Consider the following 23197-nt stretch of genomic DNA (forward strand, 5'->3'; position numbering starts at 1 on the left):
TCCTCTCTTCTTCATTTTCTCTTCTCCTGTCCGTCCTCTGCCTTCCTCTCCCATCTGCTCCCCTCTCTCCTTCAAACTAAATTTCCCCTGAGGCACGACTGAATGGGATCTATGGCCACTCCCATACATTCTTTAACAACAACATAATTCATCAGCACATAGCAGCATCTCCTTTTTTCTAAGAGCAAAATTTTGTGAACCTAACTAACTAACTGACTAACCAACTAACTAACTAACTAACTAAATAAACAGTCTTAGTTCACACAGCAGCATCTCCAATCACCAATGGACATTTATTTAACACTTGTGTATTATTCATCTGTAAACCACAAAAAAAAAAAAAAAAAAAAAGAAAGAAAAGAAAATGTGCATTCTCTGTTTGCTTAAATACATCTGCACTCTGCTTATTATTTAAAATTTAAAACATTTTGGCCCCCTCAGTTCAGGCATCAGCCGATTATCTCAAAATGCCAGATTTTGTCCTGATTAAAATTGAGAGTAAAAATAAAATTGATCAGCCACCAGGCTGCATCTATAAGACCAAGTCTATTATCTTGTCCTTTTCTTTCTGGATCCCCGGAGAACAACTTAATCAACTAGAGGCTTCACACTGTGTTCACACACACACACACACACACACACACACACACACACACACACACTCACACACACATACACATGCATGCATGCATACACAGGTGCAGCACCTATACACCTCACAGCACAAACACACTGTGCACATTCAAACAATTGAATCTCTTTCTCTCTCTCTCTCTCTCTCTCTCTCTCTCTCTCTCTCTCGCTCCTCCTCTCTTTTCTCTCTCTCACTCACTCACTCTCACTCTGTCTTTCACTCTCTCTCTCTCTCTCTCATCACCACTACTTGACATTCAGACCATGATTTGCTCCGTCTTTATTCACACTAACAAGCTGCTGTTCTTTGCCATAGATACTCAGACTGCTTTCAGCCTACTCATCGTATCATTTTTTCTGCATTTTAATGTGTCCTACTTTCAAGAGACAATTTTCCAGGTTTTGTTTGGATAAATTGGCAGTTTTATTATTTTAACTTTTACATAACCCCGTAGTTAGCCAGGCGGTTCAGTTAAAAACATATTATGCACAGTGCTGGCCTCAGAAAATGTTTTATAAAACGGGTTAGTTTGGGTGAGTTTATGAGGAGAAAATAGCAAAAATAAAATAAAATGGAATTGAAAACTTGTACAGACAGACAGAGGCATCACAGCAGGATGGAGTTTGAGACTAACTTCAGCTATCAAGAGCAGACAAAGTGACTTTAAATCTTGTTTGATTACATATGATTTCCCCTTTATTTACCTTAGACAATCAAGGGAAGGTCTGGACATACACAAGAGCCCATTCAGTAAGTCCAGCTCAATATTCTTGCGGGTACATACAGTCACACCTGAGAGAGAAACGGGCTTTCATTTGTTGAAACCTGTGAACTGTGCAGCTTATTTTTAGGAAAGTCTCCAGATGTTTTGCTTATTTACTCTGTGCATTTGCAGTTCTGTTTTTTCCCCCTCTATCATCTCTGAGGGTCGTTTTTCTGCCGTGTTATATCAAAAGTGGCAGAGAAAAATCCATTGCTGTTGATGTAATGTAATTTCACAGTGTATTCCAACTTGTAGAAACAGCAGTAAAATACTTTCCCTCGATGTGTGTGCAGCATGCTCTCTGAGAGAGAGAGAGAGAGAGAGAGAGAGAGAGAGAGAGAGAGAGCTTGGTAAAGAGAGAGGAGGAGTATGAATCTGTTTCTTGCTTTCTGTTTTGACTAAATATAGGAAAATGATGCATCTCACTGCTGCTTTACAGCAGTCTCAAAATTACACCAAATAGCCGAAGGGGGGCACTAACTTTACAGATGAAAACAGTGGCATATTTGCTACTGTTTGGCCCACGGGGGGTCTGTATTTGTTAGGGGTGTGTGTGTGTGTGTGTGTGTGTGTGTGTGTGTGTGTGTGTGCATGTTTTTGCCGTCATCACTCTGCATGTGTGCCTACTTGCAATTTTGGGAATCCATATCCCTCTGTGTGTGTGTGTGTGTATATGTGTGTGTGTGTATGTGTGTGTTTGTGTGTGTGAGAACTTGCTGGGAGCTGTCTTAGGCTCTTGGTCACAGTGTGTTTCTCATGCTGGCCTCCTGTCACATGGGATTACAATCAGAGTCATAGAGCCAAGGGACACACACACACACACACGCACACACGCACACACAAACAACTAAACCAACTGACAGACAGGGACAGAGGCAGTGACACACACACACACACACACACACACACACACACACACACACACACAGTCAAAAGTGAAAACCAAAATCCATCTGTGCAGGTACACAGAATCAGTCCAACAAACAAAGAAAATACAAGGACATATACAATTGCTGATAGCCATCCACAAAAACACACAAATATGCACATACACAGACAAGCTGCATTGTTTTTGCATATAGTCACCCTCACTCTTCCCCTGTAGTTGCCCTATGCATTCCTATATACACATTTTCCCTGGCATAATCCAAACTTGCAGTTTTATTCACTTATGTTCTCATCATCCCCCCCATGTATCATTATTCTTGTCAGTCTGAATGCTTTGCCCTTTGTTAGCTTATAATTAAAGGGGAAACACAATGGACTTCAGTTGACAGGAGACACAGGCCTTCGATGAAATGACACACTCTCTGGCATTTCTCAGCCCCAGCTATACACTGTGACTCAGACTGGTCTTTTTTCTAATGATTTCTGTCACAATGTTGCACATGATGCTCTTTTTGTCCCTCTTTTGATTTGAATGAATCAGGAAGGCAATAATTTAATAACTAGCTGCACCCTAAAGATCAATCACCTATTGTCGTGTTAGAGAAAGCAGTGAGAGAGGGAAAGGTAACTAGAGAGAGAGGAAACAGAGTCAGCCTTGGCAGACAGAAGATGAGGGGAAGAAAGAGTTTGTCTATCTAGTTTGTGTGTGAACTGACAAGGTCACAATAATGATAAGGTCAGAGTAGATTTGACAGGAAAATGTCACCATGTTCCCATGTTGGTCCCTTTGGAACTCCCCCTGTGAAGGACACAGATGACCTATCAACGCCGACCGCTGGGTTACACGAAGGGCAGGGAATAAGCTTTTTCATCTACAGTCCTTGCTAACGCAGAGAGAGTCCTATCAGTGATTTCTCCAGAGTCAAACAGTCAGTTTTGCTGGGGATTAAAAGCTACTTTCACATGTAAAACTGGCGTGATCCAATCAGAACATGACCTCAGTTTTTGTTCCTCCTGCCCCTGTTTTATTGACTCTTTACCTGCATCCGGGTTGGGTTTGCAGTTCTTTTAATAAAAGATCATTAAAACAAGGCAGGTGGAAGAGACAAGCTTATAAACCACAACCCAAGTATTCCATTATGTGTCAACATTAACTTGAGGTTTGCTGTTTGACATTATTTTAGCAGGTGAAAATGAAGGCATGTAACACTAAAAAAAAACAAAAAAAAAAAATGTATTTGGCATTTGACATTTGAAGTATACAACCTCCTCTTTCCTATATTACTTTTTTCAATATACTGAAAGCTAGAAGAACAGCAGCTACTTCTCCTTTAAGTCTTCATTCAAATAATCTTAAAGCTGCACTCTTCACATTTAAATAGCCCCAAATGGTAGCAATGTTTTTTTTATTTTATTTTATTTTATTTTATTTTATTTTATTTTATTTTTTTTATTTATTTTTAGTTTGAATGGCATTTGATAATTGTCATTTCTTGGTAATCACTTAAATCTGTGGAGCACCCAGCTTAGTCTATATTTTGCCAGTTATTTTTTATGTTTATTTACTCATATGTAAAAAATAAAATAAAATAAATAAATAAATAAATAAATAAAAACCTTTATAAAAGATAGAACATTTAGAAAGGAAATGTGTGGGAGAATCTCCTAAAACCCTTAAGGGGCTTGAAAAGTGGCATTCTCCAGGCAGAATATTACAGGAAAAATTCTGGCAATGAAGTATGCACAATTTGAATGTATCCACCTATAATTTTGGAGAAAGTTAAAAAAAAAAAAAAAATGAAGACATAGTCATAGCAGTATGACAAAGAGATTGAGGGCATTGTTGAGAGAGAGTTCTGAAAGAAGGAATGTGAGATAGACGAGGGGGGATGTAGCCTCACACACACACATTCGTCACAAATCACTAGGAGTGTTAAGCTCAGAACAATCTTATATTTCACTGAACTAAATTGAACCTTATAGGACAGCACTCAGCCACAGCTCCACGTTTAGAAGTCTTGTCATAAAATCAATCTACACAGCGTCAGTGTCAGTGATCTATAGAGAGAGAGACAGAGAGAGACAGAGAGATAGAGAGACAGACAGGCAAACAGATTGAGAAAGACTGTGAGCATTGACAAAAGAGGGATAGAGGCTTGGTATGACTCTCTCAGTTATTGCACTATAATAAACCACGACAGTAAGCTCTAATCTACCCAGAGTTAACAAAGATAGTGTGTATGTGTGTGTATGTGTGTGCATGTGTGTGCATGTGTGTGCATGTGTGTGCACCTGTATCAGGACGATACAGTATATCAGAGTGAGAAGTGAAATCAGCGTAAGCACACATTGCAGGTTTCACAGTGGTGACAGGCCCAGTAGACGACCATGGTTCTAAAGTAGAATCTGTTCAGTCACGATGCTCTCATACTGCAAGAAACCAAATATAACAATTCTCACCTGCGATCAGAGGCATATCAAACAATGCAGACCATAGTTGCCACTTTTTTCACTTAGTTTTGTAGAAAATGTTGGCCACAGCTGAACTCCCTGCAGTTGATATCACTTGTCAGCCCCATCATGCACTACTGTTGATACATACATGTAGTTCATTGGGTAGTATGGCAGCCTACTTGTAAAAAAAAAAAAAAGACCAACTCCAACCTGCTGAAGCTGCACCCCTACCCTACAAAAAACAAATAAACAAACAAATAAACAAAAAACTTTTGGTGATGTACCTTGTGTTTCTGGACCTATGTTGCTGTTTAGTGTTGTGTTTATTCTTCTTCTCATGGATACCTGGCTAATTGTAGATGACATGATGTCAGGTTGAGATATTTACTGTGTAGCTACAACACAGTTTGACAGCGGGTGCCAGGATTTGATGTCACTCAGAAAACGCCTTCTCTCTGGATCCAACTGTTTGCACTCAGCAATCATTAAGGTAGAAATACATCATACAGGAGGTGGAGATCTCTGCACCGATGCCATCCTCAGTTGAGCAGAATGCATTGCCCCTGCTGGACAATGGTGTGTTTTGGTCAAGGGGCACAGCCACAGTTACAAACATGTCACAGCGTTCCCAAACTAGATGGCCTATCTTTGATTAAAAGCAACAACTTCACACTTTGAAAACACGTTGGAAATCACTAGCTGACAAAGCAGTAGATGAGACAGTTTCAGGCAAATTTTGTACACACACACATACACACACAAACACACACACACACACAAACCTTATAGGAATTGAGCTTAAAGGCAATATGGGTGTCAACCGGAGGCATGTTAATAGATTATTATTCTTACCTCAAAGGCTTAATTATCCATCCATTAGGCTAATTCTGTTAAGAGCTATCATAATTATAGAAACTCCCTTTGCTGATGGCCGATCAAGGAAAGTAGTCTAAAACTGTTGTTATGTGAGGTACGGCAGATCTTTTACTTTTTTAATGACTAATTTTCAAGCATGATTAAGCATTTGGCAACTCAAGTTGGTTACACATTCCACTGACTATGAAATTGTACAGACAATATGACAGCTGGCATGTATGAATGAAATGACTGTTTCCAGAGAAGGAGCAAATCAAATAATCTATGAAATTAAGAACTGATAGAGTTGGAGCAGTATTGTGCCTGGGATGTTTTCTTGTCAGAGTCAGAAGTTAGAAATGTGGAAGTGAGAGGCAGTCCTCTGAAGTTGCGCATGGATGCAAGACAGCCTGTGGTGGCGTTGTCTTTTATTGAGATTTTTAGTATAACTTCTTGGACCCCATTTTGACTCACCATGAGGGGTGAGTCAAAGCTTGAGCTTGATTGCCCCAGTCCTCAATAATATGGTCAGTACTGACTTGGAACGGGTCATCACCAAATTTGAATGTCCTTTATTATGCCTTTATTATTTCCTTTATTATTATACTGCATACATATTTAATCAAATCTGTCTTATTTAAATGGGAGCAATTTGAAAAGCAATTCTATGTATGTGTATTGGGAAGTAGAGTGGAAAATATACATGCAAGAAGGACTCAACGTACCATTGCTCTAGCTTTTCTGTCTGTGAAGAGGACAATACTTATGAACTGGAAGATACGCAAGCCAGACTGCTACAATATACACAGTTGGCTGAAGGACTTTTTAGACCTGCTGTCAATGGAAAAGGCAACCTCAGTGCTTAAAGATAATGAAAATGAGCAAGGTGCTCCATGGACTGTCATTAGAGAGCACTTAAACAATAGAACAATAACTTGATCTGAAGTGTCTGACACATGTTTTTGTTGAACTGAACTGATGTAAAAGAAAACATTGAAGGATCTGCCTAATGCGATGAAACTCTGGCACCATCATTTCTTAAGTTTATCTGTACCAACACCACCCCCCTCCTTTTTTTTTTTTTTTTTTTTTTTTTTTGTCTTGACTTAAATTGTGTGTCATTGTAATGTGTTTTTTTGTTGTGTTATGTGAAATGTGGTGCTGTCATTGTCCTTTTTGTTTTTTTTTTGAAAAATTAAAAATTATAAATAAAAAAAAAAAAAGAAAGAAAAGCAATTCTGAAAACTCACCGTTAAAACAAACAAACAACAAGCAATACGAGACATACACTCTTATAGTCCTCAAAGTTTCTGTAGATAACTTTGTTTCCTCATAATTTTGACAAACCACCATTAAACACAGAGGACCCAATCCAAAATAAATGCACTGAGAAGAAAAATCAGTCTTCCAGGCTATTCCTTGGGCTGTAATCTCATTTGCTAAAATCTGATTAGGATGAGTCAAGCAACCAATCACTTCAAGGAGGCTACGATCTCAGTCCAGTCATGGTCTTGGACGAGGTTCTCTTCACATGTGAGTGTGCACACACATATCTGGCCTGTATCTGCTCCATATATGGATTGTCTTTGTTTTACAGTTACCAGTTGTCAGGAGCAACCTCTTTTGGCAAGTTGTGTCCATGCAGTATGTTTTATGGTTCTCACAGCCTGGTACTCTATACTGTACACTTGGTCTGGGGCATTTTGGCACCCTCCGAAGTGTTCCCTGAATAGTGTCTGGGGTGATGTTATCCCTTTGTTTGATCCCTTGTGAACTGTGATCTTGGTTGGATCTGCTCTGTGTAAAGAAATGGAAATGTCTGGGGGTGGCAATGATCAAAGGGAGGTATTGCACCTACTCCTCTGCTCCTTCAGGATGGGGCATGACCATATACACTATCACAAAATCAGCTTATGAGCGTAAACTGGTTTGATTTTATGCAAAGCAGCTGAAATTGCATTTGTCGTTATGAGATATTCTTGAAAATTAGAAAAGTAGCCTACATTAGCAACCTGTGTTGATGGCGCTTAAGTGACCTTGTATTGCAATAGTACTTGGACCAACTGATTGTGGAGTTGGATAGAAAGCAGTGTAGTCTCAGAGAAGATATTCCTGCCCTGATTAAGACGTAGACTCGCTTTACAAACAAATAAATCTTTATGTAGCCAGCTCGGCCACACACAAGCATTGACTGGTGAAAATTTTGAAAGGCTCACCGCAGCAGAAGGCACCATAAAAATTGCTGCACGCATGGAATAATTAACTCCTGGACTGCCTTGGTGACCTGAAGAATAGTTCCCATAGGGCCAAGCTTTGAATTGTAAAATACCCCAAGGAAAGTGAAATTGCCAGAACCTGGTCGAGTTCATGTCCAAGCTTGTTGTTTTTGCATCTAATTGTTGCATCATAAAGCATGATAAACATGGTGTTACCACCTTGGCTCGTCGGCCACAACACGAAGTGGAGACAGACATCAGATCAGACATAATTTTATTATAATTGCTGACAACTAACTGTTAATAACTGACAAGGCAGTAAGCTAATATATCTAGTTCTGTTCTGTCTTGTTTGCCCTTATAGCCTAAAATATATTCCATACACCCCCTACTCCCCCAGCTGAAAACAATATTGACCTCTATTGATATCCATTATTTTAATCATTATCATTCACATTTACTGTCTCCTAACACTATAGTGCACCGTCTCTGTGGATTTGTATTAGTTTGTTTGCATACATACACAATTAGTAAGTGAAGTGGATAGGTTCATTTTTTCTTCCCTTTAATTAATTAATTTATTTGTTTTAATACATGAAACAAATAAATATGTCCTTTTTTCCACTGTTAATAACCCATGGTTTGCTGAGCTTGTGTGCATAGTGTGAAATGGGAGAGTAAGAACTTGTATGTCTGTGTGCCTGTGAGCGTGACTGAGGAGTACCTGTTAGTCACAGGTTTTTTAGGTGTGCATGCTCTTGTGTGTGTATGTATGTTATGTTGTGTCATGTTGTGTTGAAGCTGAGACAGATAGTGGGCGGAAAGAGGCATTTTGCCTAAAAGCTGGAGTGTGTGGTATACCTTTTTTCCCTGGCTACAATTTATGAGTACAACATCACAGAATGTGGTTGTGGTTTTATAATCTGATGCATGAAGTGTGTGACATTTTGTAGTGCTAATATTATATTAGCATTTCACATGGCGCTAGCATTCTTCAAAATTGTAGACATACTTATCAACTTGGGTGCACATTTTACTTCATGAGAAATGAGAGAAATCATGAATTTAGTTAAACACAATTTTGAAACCTTTTCACCACTGGGACGATGCTTTCTCTCACTGTATGTTTCTCTGACTTGCATCAGAGAAGGCTGACACTGAAAAGAAATTAGGAAAGAGACAGAAATAGTCTGAGAGACAGAAAGAGGGAGAGAGCAGAGTACAGTATCAGCCCTAGCAAGAGTGGAAGAGAGAGAGAGAGCCAAGTACAGTATCAGTCATAGGAGTGCAAACACGGAGAGAAACAAAAGCCAGCGCAGAGACGTTCAGAAAGAGGGAATGAGTGGGAGTTGGGTCCTGTGGAAAGCCCTGCTATAAAAGATTGATGCGTAGAGGTTGGATTGAGTGGCGCCGCAGGGGAGAGCAGAACAGAGAGGAGAGGAGGGAGGCAAGGTGGGGAGTTTCATTAGCAAGAAGACCAGTGATAGATTGGACTCAAAAGAGAGAGAGAGAGAAGAAGAGATCAGTGAGAAACAGAGTGAGACAGAAAATGATGGGTTTCACGTGTTTTTGGAAAAGAGGAGAGATTGATGAAAAGAGAAAGGGTGAGAATAAGGAAGAGAGATGGTGAGCAGGGGACGATGAAAAGAGAGAGCTTGTCCATTCAAGTATGTGGCATGAGACAAGTGTGATCATGTGAATGTGCAAGAGTGAGCATGTTGAGACAAGGAGCGTGTTAAAAAAAAATCGATCAGCTCGGTTCTGAGAAATAGCTTGTGGTAAAGGTGCAGAGCGATGGAAGACATTTGTCTGAAACCACATCAGGCAACATGCCGTTTTAAAGTCCACTTGTTAGGTGCATTTTGGTTGCTCAGCTTTACTGGCTACCTTTAATGGGTTCATTGCGGTTTAGCAGAGGGCAAGACTAATGCTGATCAGTTGTATGAAATCATATTTATTGACTGAAGAAGGAAATGTTTATGACACCATTAGACTACATTCCCTGAAATTGTTTCCATCTGCCTATCTGTTTATTTGCACTCCATCTACAGTGAAATTCATAAGTTTCTTACAATTACATACTCCTGAGAGGTCATAACTACAGTCTCATTAAACAACTCCAAAAAGAAATGTGTACTTTCACAGAAATCACTTTTTTCACATTATAACTGAAGTAGAAGACAACATGGCCACTTGATATGTTTCCAAGCATGACTAATTCAGAAAAGTAATACTCAACTTCCCAACAGCCATGCAGCATTATTGTTCTGTGGTCCACTCATTCTTCACTAGTGTCATTAAAAAAGGGAGCTTCCCTTCCCCTCTTTCCCCCTCTCGCCTCTGAGCAAATCCCATTTTGAGCATCTTTATTTTCTACTTACTCTAATATACGTTAAGTTTGAAGGAATGTCTACTTACTACCAGTTTACCTTGATCTACCTTGATTGTCACATTACTTTAAAGTTGATCTGGCTAATATTTTCAACTAAAGTACAAATCTTATTTGTTTTTAGCCTAATACTGTAACTTAACAGTCAGCCCTCACCATTGCCTGTTCTGGTAACACTGCAGTCACCTTCTAGACCTTTGCCCTGTCTCTTCTTATCTATCATTGAAAATAGGTAAAATCTCTGTTTTAAAAAAATTGAAGCAATGCAATGAGAGCCATCACTGTGTGACTTCTTTCCACCATACAGTAAGGAACTGTTGTTGGAAACAGTGCTTAAATGTGCTGAAAACAGAGTGTTTTAACTGAGTGAAAGGTTGCTGTGATGTTTGGCAATGCTGGGTATGGCTGTCACTTCTTACAATGCTACCTCTGACAATCTGCCCTCTCTCTTTTTCCCCTACTACCTCACACCTTCCCACCCTTGTTCCCTCTCAGGATATCTCGAGCTGCATCAGTCCTGCTCTCAGACCCCTGTTTCCAGCTTCACTCAATCCAGCACCTCTTAGGAGAGGGAGGAGAGGCCTCTGGGTCTACATCAGTGGCAACCTCCACCATACCTCCAGTTGTAGGACCCTTGGGACCTACCGTGGCTGCCTCCATCCCCTCAGCACCTGGCACCATGGCCCCTGCAGACCGCAAACACTTTTCTCTGCATGCCTGTGAGTAAGAGAGATTGATGGATGTGTGTGTCTCTGGGTGGAATTTGAAAGACATATTATCATAGAGTGATACGCCGGATATCTCATGGAAATTACACTAAATGTCATTGAATAATCAGAGAAAAATGAAAATTCAAAGTAAAGATGTCCATTTGCATTTGGTTTACTGGTAAACCATTCAGATTATTTCCTAGATTATTGATGATTCAAAGTTAATAATTCTTAAAGTTTTTAGTTTTATAGGAGCACAGAAGGCTATAGCAATTTTAATTATGAAGTTCAAAATGACCATATAGTACTGGGCAAGAAGGAAACTTTGGAAAAGATGGTGAAACTTGGAATCTGTGGAATCAGTGTGTGTCAGGACACATCAGGAGAGCAACCGCGCTTACAATCAATACATTCGAAAACACTTAGTGTCTCCATTGAAAGTGAATCAGTTGGAAGTTCAGCTAAATCTGCACCCTGGAAAAGAGCCGACTCTGTTCTTAATGTGAGTGACACTTTAATTCTGTTCAGGACTGCAGTGGCTTTTTATCAAAGGCACACTATTTATTATACACCCACACAAACAGACATGCATACAAAAACAAAGAGTGAAGGTGTTTTATGTATTTGTATTTATTTGTTTGTTTACTTATTAATTTTTACCGTGATTGTGGAGATAATGATCTTTATATTGAGATGTAAGAACCTTCATGTGTGCAAGAACCTATGAAGCCCCCATGTGCACATTACATGCACACATGGACAGGTTCTCACATTTTGTTGGCATCTTGCAGAAATGGAATATGTACAACCTTTCATTTAATTTTGTCTTGTATTAATGTAGAAAAACTATATCATAAAATTAAGGATTGACAGAGGTGGAGTTCTTCTGTCATCCCCAACTAGGGTTATTTTTGTCCATAGTTACTGTTTTGTTTTTTTTTTGTTTTTTTGTATTTAATTTGTAGCATATATTTTGAAGTTAGAAGGTGGAAATAGTCTGTCATTTCAAGCAGAGAGAATGCTGCCAATCTTGGAAATATATTTAAAAAGCTCCCATAGACTCCATGGCCAAGTTGTTTTGTTGTTGTTGTTGTTGTTGGTTTTTTAAAGTGGATAAAGTTGCATTTTCAAAAAAAAAAAAAAAAAAAAAAAATTGTATCCATGTGCACATAGCCTCAGAGAAAGTTCAAAACTGACAGAGACTCAAGTGGAGAGCCAGAGCCAGACGGACAGAGAATGGAGGGAGAAAGTGAGCCACTCAGGGAGACATTCAGAAAAAGAGCCACAGACAGGAGGAGTCTGAAACAGACAGACAGTCAGAGAGTTGGAGGCATGATGAGAGATATGTAGACAGCTGAGGAGAAAAATGAGCTGTCTATTGACCAACAATAAAATTATGCAAAAGAATGCAGACATATGCAGTAGGGAAACAGCTAAATCGATTCAGTGCTATCACTCTGTAGACGCCCTAATTGGCATTTCAGTTTAGGAAGCATCAATCTTGCATTATCACAGTTGAATATTGAATACGTTAAGTAGCGCGGCACTTTTCACGTGGCATGCAGTGGTATGTGTCCGTTAAAATATTGATGTTGTCAATATATGTGAGCGTATGTCTTCTGTGCCTGAAGACCTGCATGCTCATGTGAATCTGTGCACATGTGCTGCAGGTTATGTTTTTGAGCGTGTGTTTGAGTTGGGTGGAGTTTGTTGTTAAACGTGTGGTTAGCACGAGTCACAGCGGGTCAGCTCTACACACAACATTGACATGGCGGTGTAGCAGAGAGCTAGGTGCCCGGGAGTCGATGTGTCACCACTGGGGACAGCCTGGTCACCACAGCATCTGTTCCCTGTTGCCATGGGAACGCAAGCTGTTTCCATGGCCACCTTGCAGAGCATCATTTGAAGGATTAATATTCTCTCTCTCTCTTCCTTTCTCTATCTGTGTGTACGTCTGCTTGTGTGGATTAAAGGGATATAAAGCATTCTGTGGAAATCATACTGTCCTGATTTGTTAATCTTTGTCATGTTTATTTTTATTCAGTCTATTTTTTTGGGAAAATTCACTGAATTTTAGTCGTATTGTAGGCTGTGCCTGACGTCATGGGGTACAATTATTGTGTTCCAGTCCTGACACATAGAATGATATTTTTTATCAATGCATGCATTCTTGAAATGTATGACCTCAGTGAGTCACCCCTTACTATAATGATATTAATGATGTTTGGACCTTCTGATCTCAGCAGAGACTAGCACTCAGCGTGCTGTGCCACACATTGTTACAGCAGATATCTCTAATTCTGTGCATGAACAAACAGTCACTCGACTTTCCCTGCACGTGCTAGTCCTCCAGGTTAATTAGCCAGCATTGGACGTCTGCCAGTGAGTGATATCGTGCTGTGATCCAATTAAGAGGGGACACAGGTTCAGACGCTCAATACTGTTTCCATTACACACTCAACAAAGTTAATATTGGAGCTTTCCCTTCTATCCGCATGTGTGCTTTGAATCTATCTTACATATCCATCAAGTAGTGAATACAATTAACCAGAATTCATTGGAGTTTGCCTCCTGAATTTGAGTTTGTGTTTGTGTTCATCTGTATTAATCTGTCTTCACTTATGTAATTTGTGTGTCTTGAGGCCTTGCCCCCAATTCCCCACCTGATGCCACTGAAGTTGGTGCCATTTGCATTAGCTTTGGGGTTGAGCCATTTTGATCATACCCTGTGTATGTTTTTGTGTACGAAAGTGTGTGGGGCTTATGAGTCTTGTGTGTGTGTGTGTGTGTGTGTGTGTGTGTGTGTGTGTGTGTGTGTGTGTGTGTGTGTGGTTTTTTTTGGTCATCTAACATGCCTTCCCTGGTTATTTGTCTCTGACCTTTCCTCTTTCCTGTGTTTGTCATCTTATGTATTTCTCCTTATACTTTGTTGCCCTGAGCCTGTTATATAGGAAACATGCTTCCGCCAGAGTGTGTCCTTCTCCTCTCTTCTCATCTTTGCAATTTTATGTTTTTGCTCCACTACCACTACCATAATCGCCGGTGTTTTGTCTTTTTTTTTTAACCTAACACTTTATTGAGCTTATTCTCAGTGTGATACAGTAGTTGTTTCCCCCCTTTGCTAGGTAATGAACATAGAGTGCACAAATTAAAATCAAAGCAAAGCCTAAGCATGCTGTGCCTTGCATTCACCTGACAGGCTCCTCTTATTTTGTGTATGAAGAAAGGAAAGCTGTTGGTATTGTGACATAATGTCAGCATAATAATGCACAACATGAAAGGATCCTGCTTATTTTCAGGGAATTGTTGGTGTGTGTTGGTGGTAGCACTCTAATCACCTCAGCCTTGAATGCATTATGGATGAGATTCTGAGTTAGTAGAAGCACAGTGTGGTTTGGAAGATAAGGAGAAAATAGGCAGGGCTTAGAAAAAGAGACTTGATTCCATGCATGCGCATGGGACAGATGAAGAGGATGTAGGTGGCCTTAATGCCCCCCACCCCCCACACATGGACCAGGCTGTACTAGTGTTCTCCCTCTAAGCTTCTAGCCATTAAATGTCCTTCTCCAACAGTCCCTTGTGTACATATGGATCCATACATAATAATGGGGCTCTATTTCATGTGCTTCTTTCAGATGATAATTACTTTTTTTTTTTTTTTTTCATGAAATATTCAGATGGTTCATTCGCTTGAGTAAAGGCTAAGAATCAGACAGAACTAGAATGTATACATCAGTGATTCTGAACTGCAGTCTCCAGCACTGACATTACTGCTTGATTTCTTTTTGGCCCGTAGTTTTTTTTTAGTCAGCGGGGGTGCATTTAGAAGTAGGATGACAGCTAAATTTAATTAACTGTATTCCAGAATACAAAACCAGCAGTACTCTGGGCCCCAAGGAACGGAGCTGAGAACGATCGGTGTACATTTTTGGTAAACCTGACAAAACATTTCAAATCTTGAGTGAATTTTAGCACAGCTAGCACCAGAAGAATTGCAGTCACTGAAGCAACCCTAATATGTCTAATAATTCTTTGGAAAGTAATCTTAAAATCACAATCAACATTTTTACTTTCTGCTAAATTTGAAGCGCAGATTACAGTTACACTCTGGGCTCCAATTATGGCTGTTGCCAAAGCAGCACTACATATGTCTTTTGGAGGACACTTTACTGATGGCTGATGTGTTACTGCCAGGATAAACTGTCATGCTATATCTGACTGCAGAATTATATTTCAGTTATACCTTGTTCTAGGGCTGTGCGATATGAGCTAAATCTCATATGCCGATATAGGTCATTTCATGTCCTGATACCGATATATATCATGATATAGCACATTTTCAATAAGTTACATGAGTAAATAGTTTATATAAAATGACCACTCAGAGAGTGCTATTTCTTATTACATTTTGAATTGTATACATGACAAATAAAAGGTACTTAATCAAAATATAAAATATTACTCTTCTATCAAGACTCTCCCACACCTACACGACAGGTGTGTGTGGGCACCTGCAGAGGCTGCCGCTGAGGCTTCCTGCTCCTCTCAGGAGCTGAACCTGCATATCGGGTGACGCAAATCCGCTGACATTTTGCACGACCTCCACATTATGTGCCGGTTGATGAAGACAATATGATGCTGGTTTTTATGTCTCATCAGCCGGCTGGAACTGAGGAGGTTTGTGTATCTGTTCTGATGTTGCAGCTCATTCCCCAATTCTACAGACTGCAAGGACGCAAAGAATAATCATGACGAGAAATAAATCAAAACATTGCTTTGGAGTGAACATTTTGTCTCAGTGGGTGCAGCCATGACTTGTTGTTTTTATCTGAACTTCGTCAGCACAGAGCTAATAAAATGATACTGCTGTCAGAGTTTTAGTGATCAGTGAAGTTTGACACTCAGAACTAACGCTCACACCACTGTAGACCATTACAGCATAGCTATTCCTGCACTTCCATACACTAAGGATTTAACTCAAGCTGTGTTATTATGTAATGCATGCAGTTAGTTTATCTTAGTTACGCTCGTGTGTGCAGTGCAGACGAACACTAAGCATTGTCCAAATAACAGAATAAAAACTCCTTGTAATAAATTACCGGAATGAGTTGATTTGTGACAGAACAAAATAAATGATAGAGCAAAACATGGAAAGATAGACATTTTTCTACTGTGGAACAATAAATATCATCTTCTCACACAGCCCTACCTTGTTCTGCTCTGAATCGGAGAAACAATCTGAATATCACACACTGGGAGTGTCCAAGTCACGATGAACTATTCATAGATGAAGACTTCCTGTTTGAATTTCAACTCTGGTTGATCACAACCTTAGTCCCAGCTAAATTATTCATAATTGTTTTGTTTTTTGTTTGTTTGTATGTTTTCTCTCAGTGCATTTTTCATTGATATTAAATATTAAACATAATTGCGTTGAACAACTTTAAATAAGCAAGGTACTTTCCAATTCAAATTCCTTATTCCTATTCTCTTTGTTGCTAGAGGAAGCTTCTGCAGACACTGACTGTGTAGATGTCCCACTTTTTTGCCACATTTTACTGCACTAAAAATTCAGGGTTTTGCTCACTTTGTAACTGTCAAACGGTTCGTGTCGTCTGGTAGCTAAGGGGTTGACAGACAAAAGAATCTTGTGTTACACACTAATAATGTGAAGGAATGTGCAGGAACACTGAAAGAATTTTCTGCACTCCTAATGCGACATAGATGCAGGATAAATGTGCAAAACAGGACCTTTACAGTGGCTCATAAGAGTGCATACCATAATCCTCAGATTGACTGAGGGAACTCGTGCGTAGGTGTTGGTGTTAATGAATGGGAGCTGTAGCGTGGGAAAAGGAATGACCTTTGTACAGATGCAGCACACACATGAATGCCACACACACAAATAAACATACAAGGACAGAATTACAGAGTGATTTCATGTGGTTGAGAGAAGGCAGACACAAGAAGAGGGGTGTGTACGGTTAGGGGGGAGTGTCTTTATTTATAATTGTGCACACATATTCTCACCTTATCAAGCAAGTGTAAAAGCACACACAAAAATATAGTGGGAGGTATAGACCATATATATTTTAAAGGGAAAAATAGCTTATTTTTAGAATTAAGGTAAGTGTGTGTGCAATGGCTAGCTATACTCACTGTGCTCTTTGATGTCCTTCTGTGAGGGAAGTCCATGCAGCCATTCAATATTTACCACACAGTAATTATTTGTGTGTGTGTTTGCCTTTGTTCATAGGTTTGTTTGTGTGTTGCACATGTGTGAACACCTATACACTGATGTATTATATTGTATTATATTATGATCCAGAGTCTTGCATAAAATGTACTAAAGGCAAAACACTGACCACTGGACATGCAACTCCCTGCATGCTGCCTGTTTAATACTTGGCAAGTACTGAATCATTGAATTAGTTTATTTCCTAAGAGGATTGCCACATCACCAGGTCAGCTGAAATGTATTTGATGAAGTGTTGCTCAAGACCAAGAGTTCAGGATTAAGACTAAATTCTTTTGCATGGACTGTTTTCTTCCAGACCTGCATCAAATCAAACTATCAGATCAATTTATTACTCCAGCCATATATTGGGCTATTTGAGGGAAGCGGTACCCTTGGTGAAAGATGTATTTCCAGTCCTGTTTATGCTTCCCATAACATGACCACTTGTGCTTTATGGTTTGCTGAACTCATTCTTTTAGGTAATGAAGTGCAATATAGCAATCTTACTTATGTATTTTAATTATTACATGTAAAATATAAAGAAATCCTGTCCCTAGTAATTGTTGTATAATGGTTAGAAGAGCACTCCTTACGCGATTATCAGAATAGCATCACTGTTGTACAATGGTAGGTCTCCTAGCTAGGTCAGGTCAGGTCAGAAAACTTTATTTATCCCCTTGCTAGAGTCAAAATACATTGCCTGAGAATGTTACATAAAATATATCATCATCACATCATCGCACATCATCAGCAAGTGATGATGTGCAATACAGTACCTGACACTAAATGATTTGCGTTGTTGCAGTACCACCCTTGAAAACAGAAAGCTATCACACTCATAGTCATTTTGCATGGTCTGGAGACCCAGTTTGTTTAACACATTGTAACCTTGTTATCTTATCATAGCTCAGAGAAGAAAGTGCATGTAACAAAAAGACTCTGTCCATAATTGGTGCAATATTCTTCACCATGGAAGTGACAGCAGTCATTCTTGTTTGCGCATCAAAGTAGAATTAACAAAACAGAAGGTGAGTCATCGATACGACTTCAATCGCTGCCATCAGAGCCTGGACTGATGTGCCAGCAGATACTACAACAGTGTCATGATTTCATAACTGCATTACGAGGGAGATAAACAATGTACAGCAATGCTCCCACGTATCCCTGTTATTGCCACTTCTTTGTCTATTGCCCTCTTTTGCTATATTTCCAACTAAACTGATTTGATGTACTATAATAGTTGTTTACATGAATACAAACCATGCATTGTGAGGTTCTCTCACTTCAAATGAGCTGCTTCACTTGAAACGTATCTGAGACCACCTTTTTCTAGTGGACCCAGGTTTGAATATTTCATGCACACTAGGATTTGATTAGGGTATTCCCAAGTAGGACTGTGCAATATCACCTAAATCTCATATCCCAATATAGTAATTTCATATGCTGATATTGATATATCATGATATAGGGCATTTTCAGTAAATGAATTAATAGTTTATATAAAATGGCCACACAGAGTGCTATTTCTTATAATGTTTTGAATAATATACTTGACAAATAAGAGGTACTTAATCATACCTTATTATTTTTCTCTTTTTATTCGGAACCGTTGTGCTACGTTTTAATTTAACAGTCAACAAAATATAAAATATATAAAACAGAAGTGTAACGATGAAAGGAATCTATCAGCAATCTCTGCATGCTTCGTGATGGTGGCACAAAATCATGCTGCTGTCCAGAGTTTTTGTAGTCAGTGAAGTGTGACAGTCAGAACATTCACACCATGTAGACCATTATTGCGTAGCTGCTGCTACACTTCCACACATTAAGGATTTAGCTTAAGCTGTACTGCAGAACATACACTGCTGTAATAAATGACTGGAACGAGTTGATTTGTGACAGAACTAAATAAATGATAGAGCAAAAATGGAACCAAGGAGGAACCAAGGAGGTAAATGCACCTGGGGTTTATTTAACTGGAGAAAACACCAGCGATACGGAATATTTTTTTCAGCTAAAATAGTACTATATGAACCATGAACCTATAATACAGCGAAATGTCAAATCTTCTATAAAATATACAGATAATTTGCTAGATGTGCAGGCAAGTGATAAAATTAGTGAAGAATAAAGTGAATCTCGAAACAATATACACAAACAAATTTATCAAAAGTACAAGTGGCAGTTTCAAAATACACTAATAAGCCAGTAGTTTTCATGTTTGGGCCAGTAAGTATGTTTCTTAGCATTTCTTAGACAATGCCAAAGGCAAGACTAATTACCCTTTGCTCCAGAATGAATGATCTTACAAAAATAAATACATATTATGAAACACCAATTTCATAATATTTCTGTGAAGAACATTTTTTTTTTTTAAATCTCATTGAATTTCTATACATTCAATGGGATTTTCATGTTAGATCAGAGCTCACAGTATACCAGTGTGCTGCAGAGAGGCAGCGCTCTGCACAATTCCCTGTGGAGGGGTCAAAGCCAGCGGGCAGGTAGCAAGCCTACACACAACATGAAACACTGCCTGGGTTTTTGAAAACAATACTACCATTCCCCAGTGTGTGAAATCCCCCAACCCAGTCCACAAGCATTATTTCATGTTTCCGTCATATATGAATGTTAGTCACACCAGTTTCAAGGGACTAGAAGGGCAGAAAGTATACTTTAGCTATTTTTGATCGTAAGCTCAGGTGGTAGCCAACAGCAAAGCTCTGTTACATGTTGAAAACAAAAAGGACCTTAAAATGATCTTGATACCATCCAGTGGGGAGTGATGGAAAAGAGGGACAGAATAACATGCAACCAAGAAATTTGATGTTAGATGTTGCCTTTATTGATGGCTCTGAACCCTGCATATATGAATCTGTTTTTGTTGCAGGAGGTTTTATGGTCATCCTACATAAAAAGCCAGTGATGGAATACTATTTACAGCCTGCTCATCTACAAACCTTTATTAGAACACATTTTTTCACATGAGAGATCTCCAGTGCAAACCTTCTTCTGTTGATCACTAAGCAGATCAGGCTTGCTGTATAGTACTATGACAGGAGTTTCTGAGGAACAGTGTCGCAATAAAATCTATCTTGCACATTTTAATGCCAGCTAATTTTGAATTTGAAAAAGTAAGAAAAAGTATCTCTTTGTGACAGCATTTGACAACACTGAAAGTTTTAATGCAGAAACAGGGAACGTTAAAATTATGCATCTCTAAAAGCAAACAAATCATTGATAGATGGCTGTTTTCTTTGTGCTGCTGGAGTTCTCATAAACAGCTGCTTTTGTAAACACATCATTCATGTTTAATTAATCACTTCTGTATGACTTTAAGCCTAAACATATAAAACCCTTGAACACTGAGGAAAGGACATCACACAAATCACATTTATTTTCAGTCAGCTCAAGTGGGCAATAGTTAGAGAGGCATTGTTCTTCAGTATTTGAGTCTTGACAGTTTCAGTTGTCATCATGCATAACTGATTATCTTTCCCATCCCAGTCCCCTTGTGGTATAAATACCATCCGTTATTAAAAATGGCTAAGACGGATGGAGGACCATCTGTATCCATGTGATGCACACACATTGTGCGTATATACTGCCAGATAATGTGCAGTACAGTAGGGAAGATCATGACACACCAGCATGCAGTTGGACTGGTTACATTGATGCTTGAAGCAGATTGTCAGCTCTCAATCAGTCTCATTGCTGAGTTGAAAAACTCATGCTTGACTCAAGCGCTGCTGAAAGTGTAACCACTATCACCCTTTTTAACCATGATCACCATATTTATAAACTGTCCTGTCTGGAATCACTTGAAAATGATAAATTGAAGAACTTTCTTGCCTGGCACTCAGTTCTGAGCTTTTATTGGTTTGGTTTCATGTTGAAGCATAGCACCATTACTGCCACTTCCTTACTTACAAATGATATTGTCTGCTCCAGCTCAGAAACCAGATTTCTCGCCCACAGCAGACACAGCACATTGCCGTTTTGGTTCAATATTCTAAGGCCTGTGACATTGCTGATCAGTCTTTTTTATTGCAGTCTATCACTTACTGGATTGGATGCTGCAGCCTGCAGTCAATTTCATAATTACCTTGTTGACAGACATCAGTGTGAGAGCGTCAGTGACGCACAATCAGTTCTTTTATATAACATTGTTCGATTGAACCTCAAGGCTCAATATTAAATCCAGTCACACTCTCAATTTATATCAATGATCTTGTCAAATCACTCATCTTTGTGCAGATGAAACATCCCTTACTTTTTTTTCTTACTCTATACAACTGGCCATTTAAAATCTGCAATATGTCTTCATTGCCTCATTTCATCATCATCATTCTTTTTCTTGGTTGGTACGCAGTAGGAAAAGATTTGCTCGGAATAAACTTTTTTTTTTTTTTGGAAACTTTTTCAAGATTTACCAAAAGTGGAGCAGAGTTTCAGGAAGCAGTCAGCACAAAGTTGGATTTCTACAATGACTACATGTGTACCTCTCTGAGACATCAGATTACTTAGAAGAAGAACCACTGTTTGTTTATATGGCTTTTTTGGCGGCTTTTCAACTCACAATTGTCCCCAGTTATCAGTTATGGTACACACAACCATCCTCTATCGCAGGCTGCTATTGTACAGCTTTGAGCAGCGTCGAGCTTTGTTCCTGTATAGCTGGCAAATACATAACAGACTGAACAGCATTCTGTTTGACTTCAAAAGAAATTTCATTGGCATCCAGGGAAGAGTCTCTCTCTGTTTCTATGCCTCTCTCTCTCTCTCTCTCTCTCTCTCTCTGTCTCTCTCTCTCTCTGTCGGTCTCTGCCCCCACCTTCCCACCGGCTTCCACCTTCCTTGCCGTCACTCTCTCTCTTTTTAATTTCTCCCCACATTGCTCTCCATATTTCTTCACGTTTGGGTGTCATACTGTCTGTCTAGCAACCTTGCCCTGGATCTATATCTACAGTATCTGCCTCCCACTCTGTTGGTCTCTCTCTCTGTTTGTCTGTCTCACTATCTATTTGTCTCTTAGGGATGCTCACTGGTTAATAAACTTGTGACATTTTACAAGAAAAGACATTCCTGGCTCAATAGCAGCGGAGTGCTTGCTTTGGTCATTAATGTTAGATCTTTAGATCTTCCCCTTACTTTTTGAACAACACAGACGCTTAGACAGGGGTTCTCAAACGCATTTCTCAAAGGTCCACATCTGATTTTCAGTCAAGGTCTGAGGGCCAGATTGGTGATTGGGTATAACAAATTAACATTAAATCAATTTACCTGTAAGTCGCACTAGTTTCTCTCCTCTCTTCTGCTTTCTGTGTTTCAACAAGGTTGGCCAGTCCACAACAAACACACAAACACACACACACGCACACACACTAACATAAAGAATTGACAACATTTGTTATGTTACTGTGAGTGCAATAAGAGCTTTGCACCACCCCCAAAAGCGAAGTCTCTGGTGTAACATTAACATGTGAACTTGGCAGCAACAACACACAAAACATCAAACATACAGGAACGAACTGCTTTTAGTTCCCGATGCAACCCAAAGTCTGGATTTGAGAAGTCCTTAGAAGGCTCGTTCGTTACTTACACAGCAGTGTCACTCTTGTGGTGCACTTGAAGGTGTTTGTGTGTGGAGTTGTTGCCTCCAGATGCTGCCACCTTCATCTGACAAAGTTTACAGATTGCCTCGTTAACATTATCAGGTTCCCTTTTAGCACTGGCTTCAAATTAGAAATATTGCCAAACAGGCACTTTTGTTTTTTTCTTTGACACCAAATCTTCCACTGTTGTCTTGTTCAACATACAACATTCGTTCTCCTTACTCTTGCCATTCGAGATGTGAAATCTGACTCCTTGCTCCTCTGTGCTGAGGCTTTGCTGCTGCTGCATGGAGCAGACACTTTCTCTGACACACAAAGATGAACTAAACGTTTTCATTTTTGTTTTCCTGTTTAAAAAAAAAAAAAAAAAAAAAAAATTACGGTTGTGGTGCTGGGCAAGTAATGTAATCAGTGTATACCCAAACCATGTAGCAC

General features: G+C 39.3%; 1 protein-coding gene across 2 annotated transcripts in view; it reads left to right on the forward strand.

Moving 5' to 3' along the window:
- Nucleotides 1-23197, forward strand: part of rnf123 (ring finger protein 123) — a 177237-nt gene that overhangs the window by 112250 nt on the left and 41790 nt on the right. For both annotated transcript variants that reach the window (XM_030051078.1, XM_030051079.1), the window contains one exon: nt 10695-10918. In XM_030051078.1, coding sequence (XP_029906938.1) covers nt 10695-10918 — 224 coding nt within the window. The remainder of the gene's footprint in view (nt 1-10694; nt 10919-23197) is intronic.

The sequence above is a fragment of the Myripristis murdjan genome, chromosome 5 (genome assembly GCF_902150065.1).
Source record: "Myripristis murdjan chromosome 5, fMyrMur1.1, whole genome shotgun sequence".
Classification (NCBI taxonomy): domain Eukaryota; kingdom Metazoa; phylum Chordata; class Actinopteri; order Holocentriformes; family Holocentridae; genus Myripristis; species Myripristis murdjan.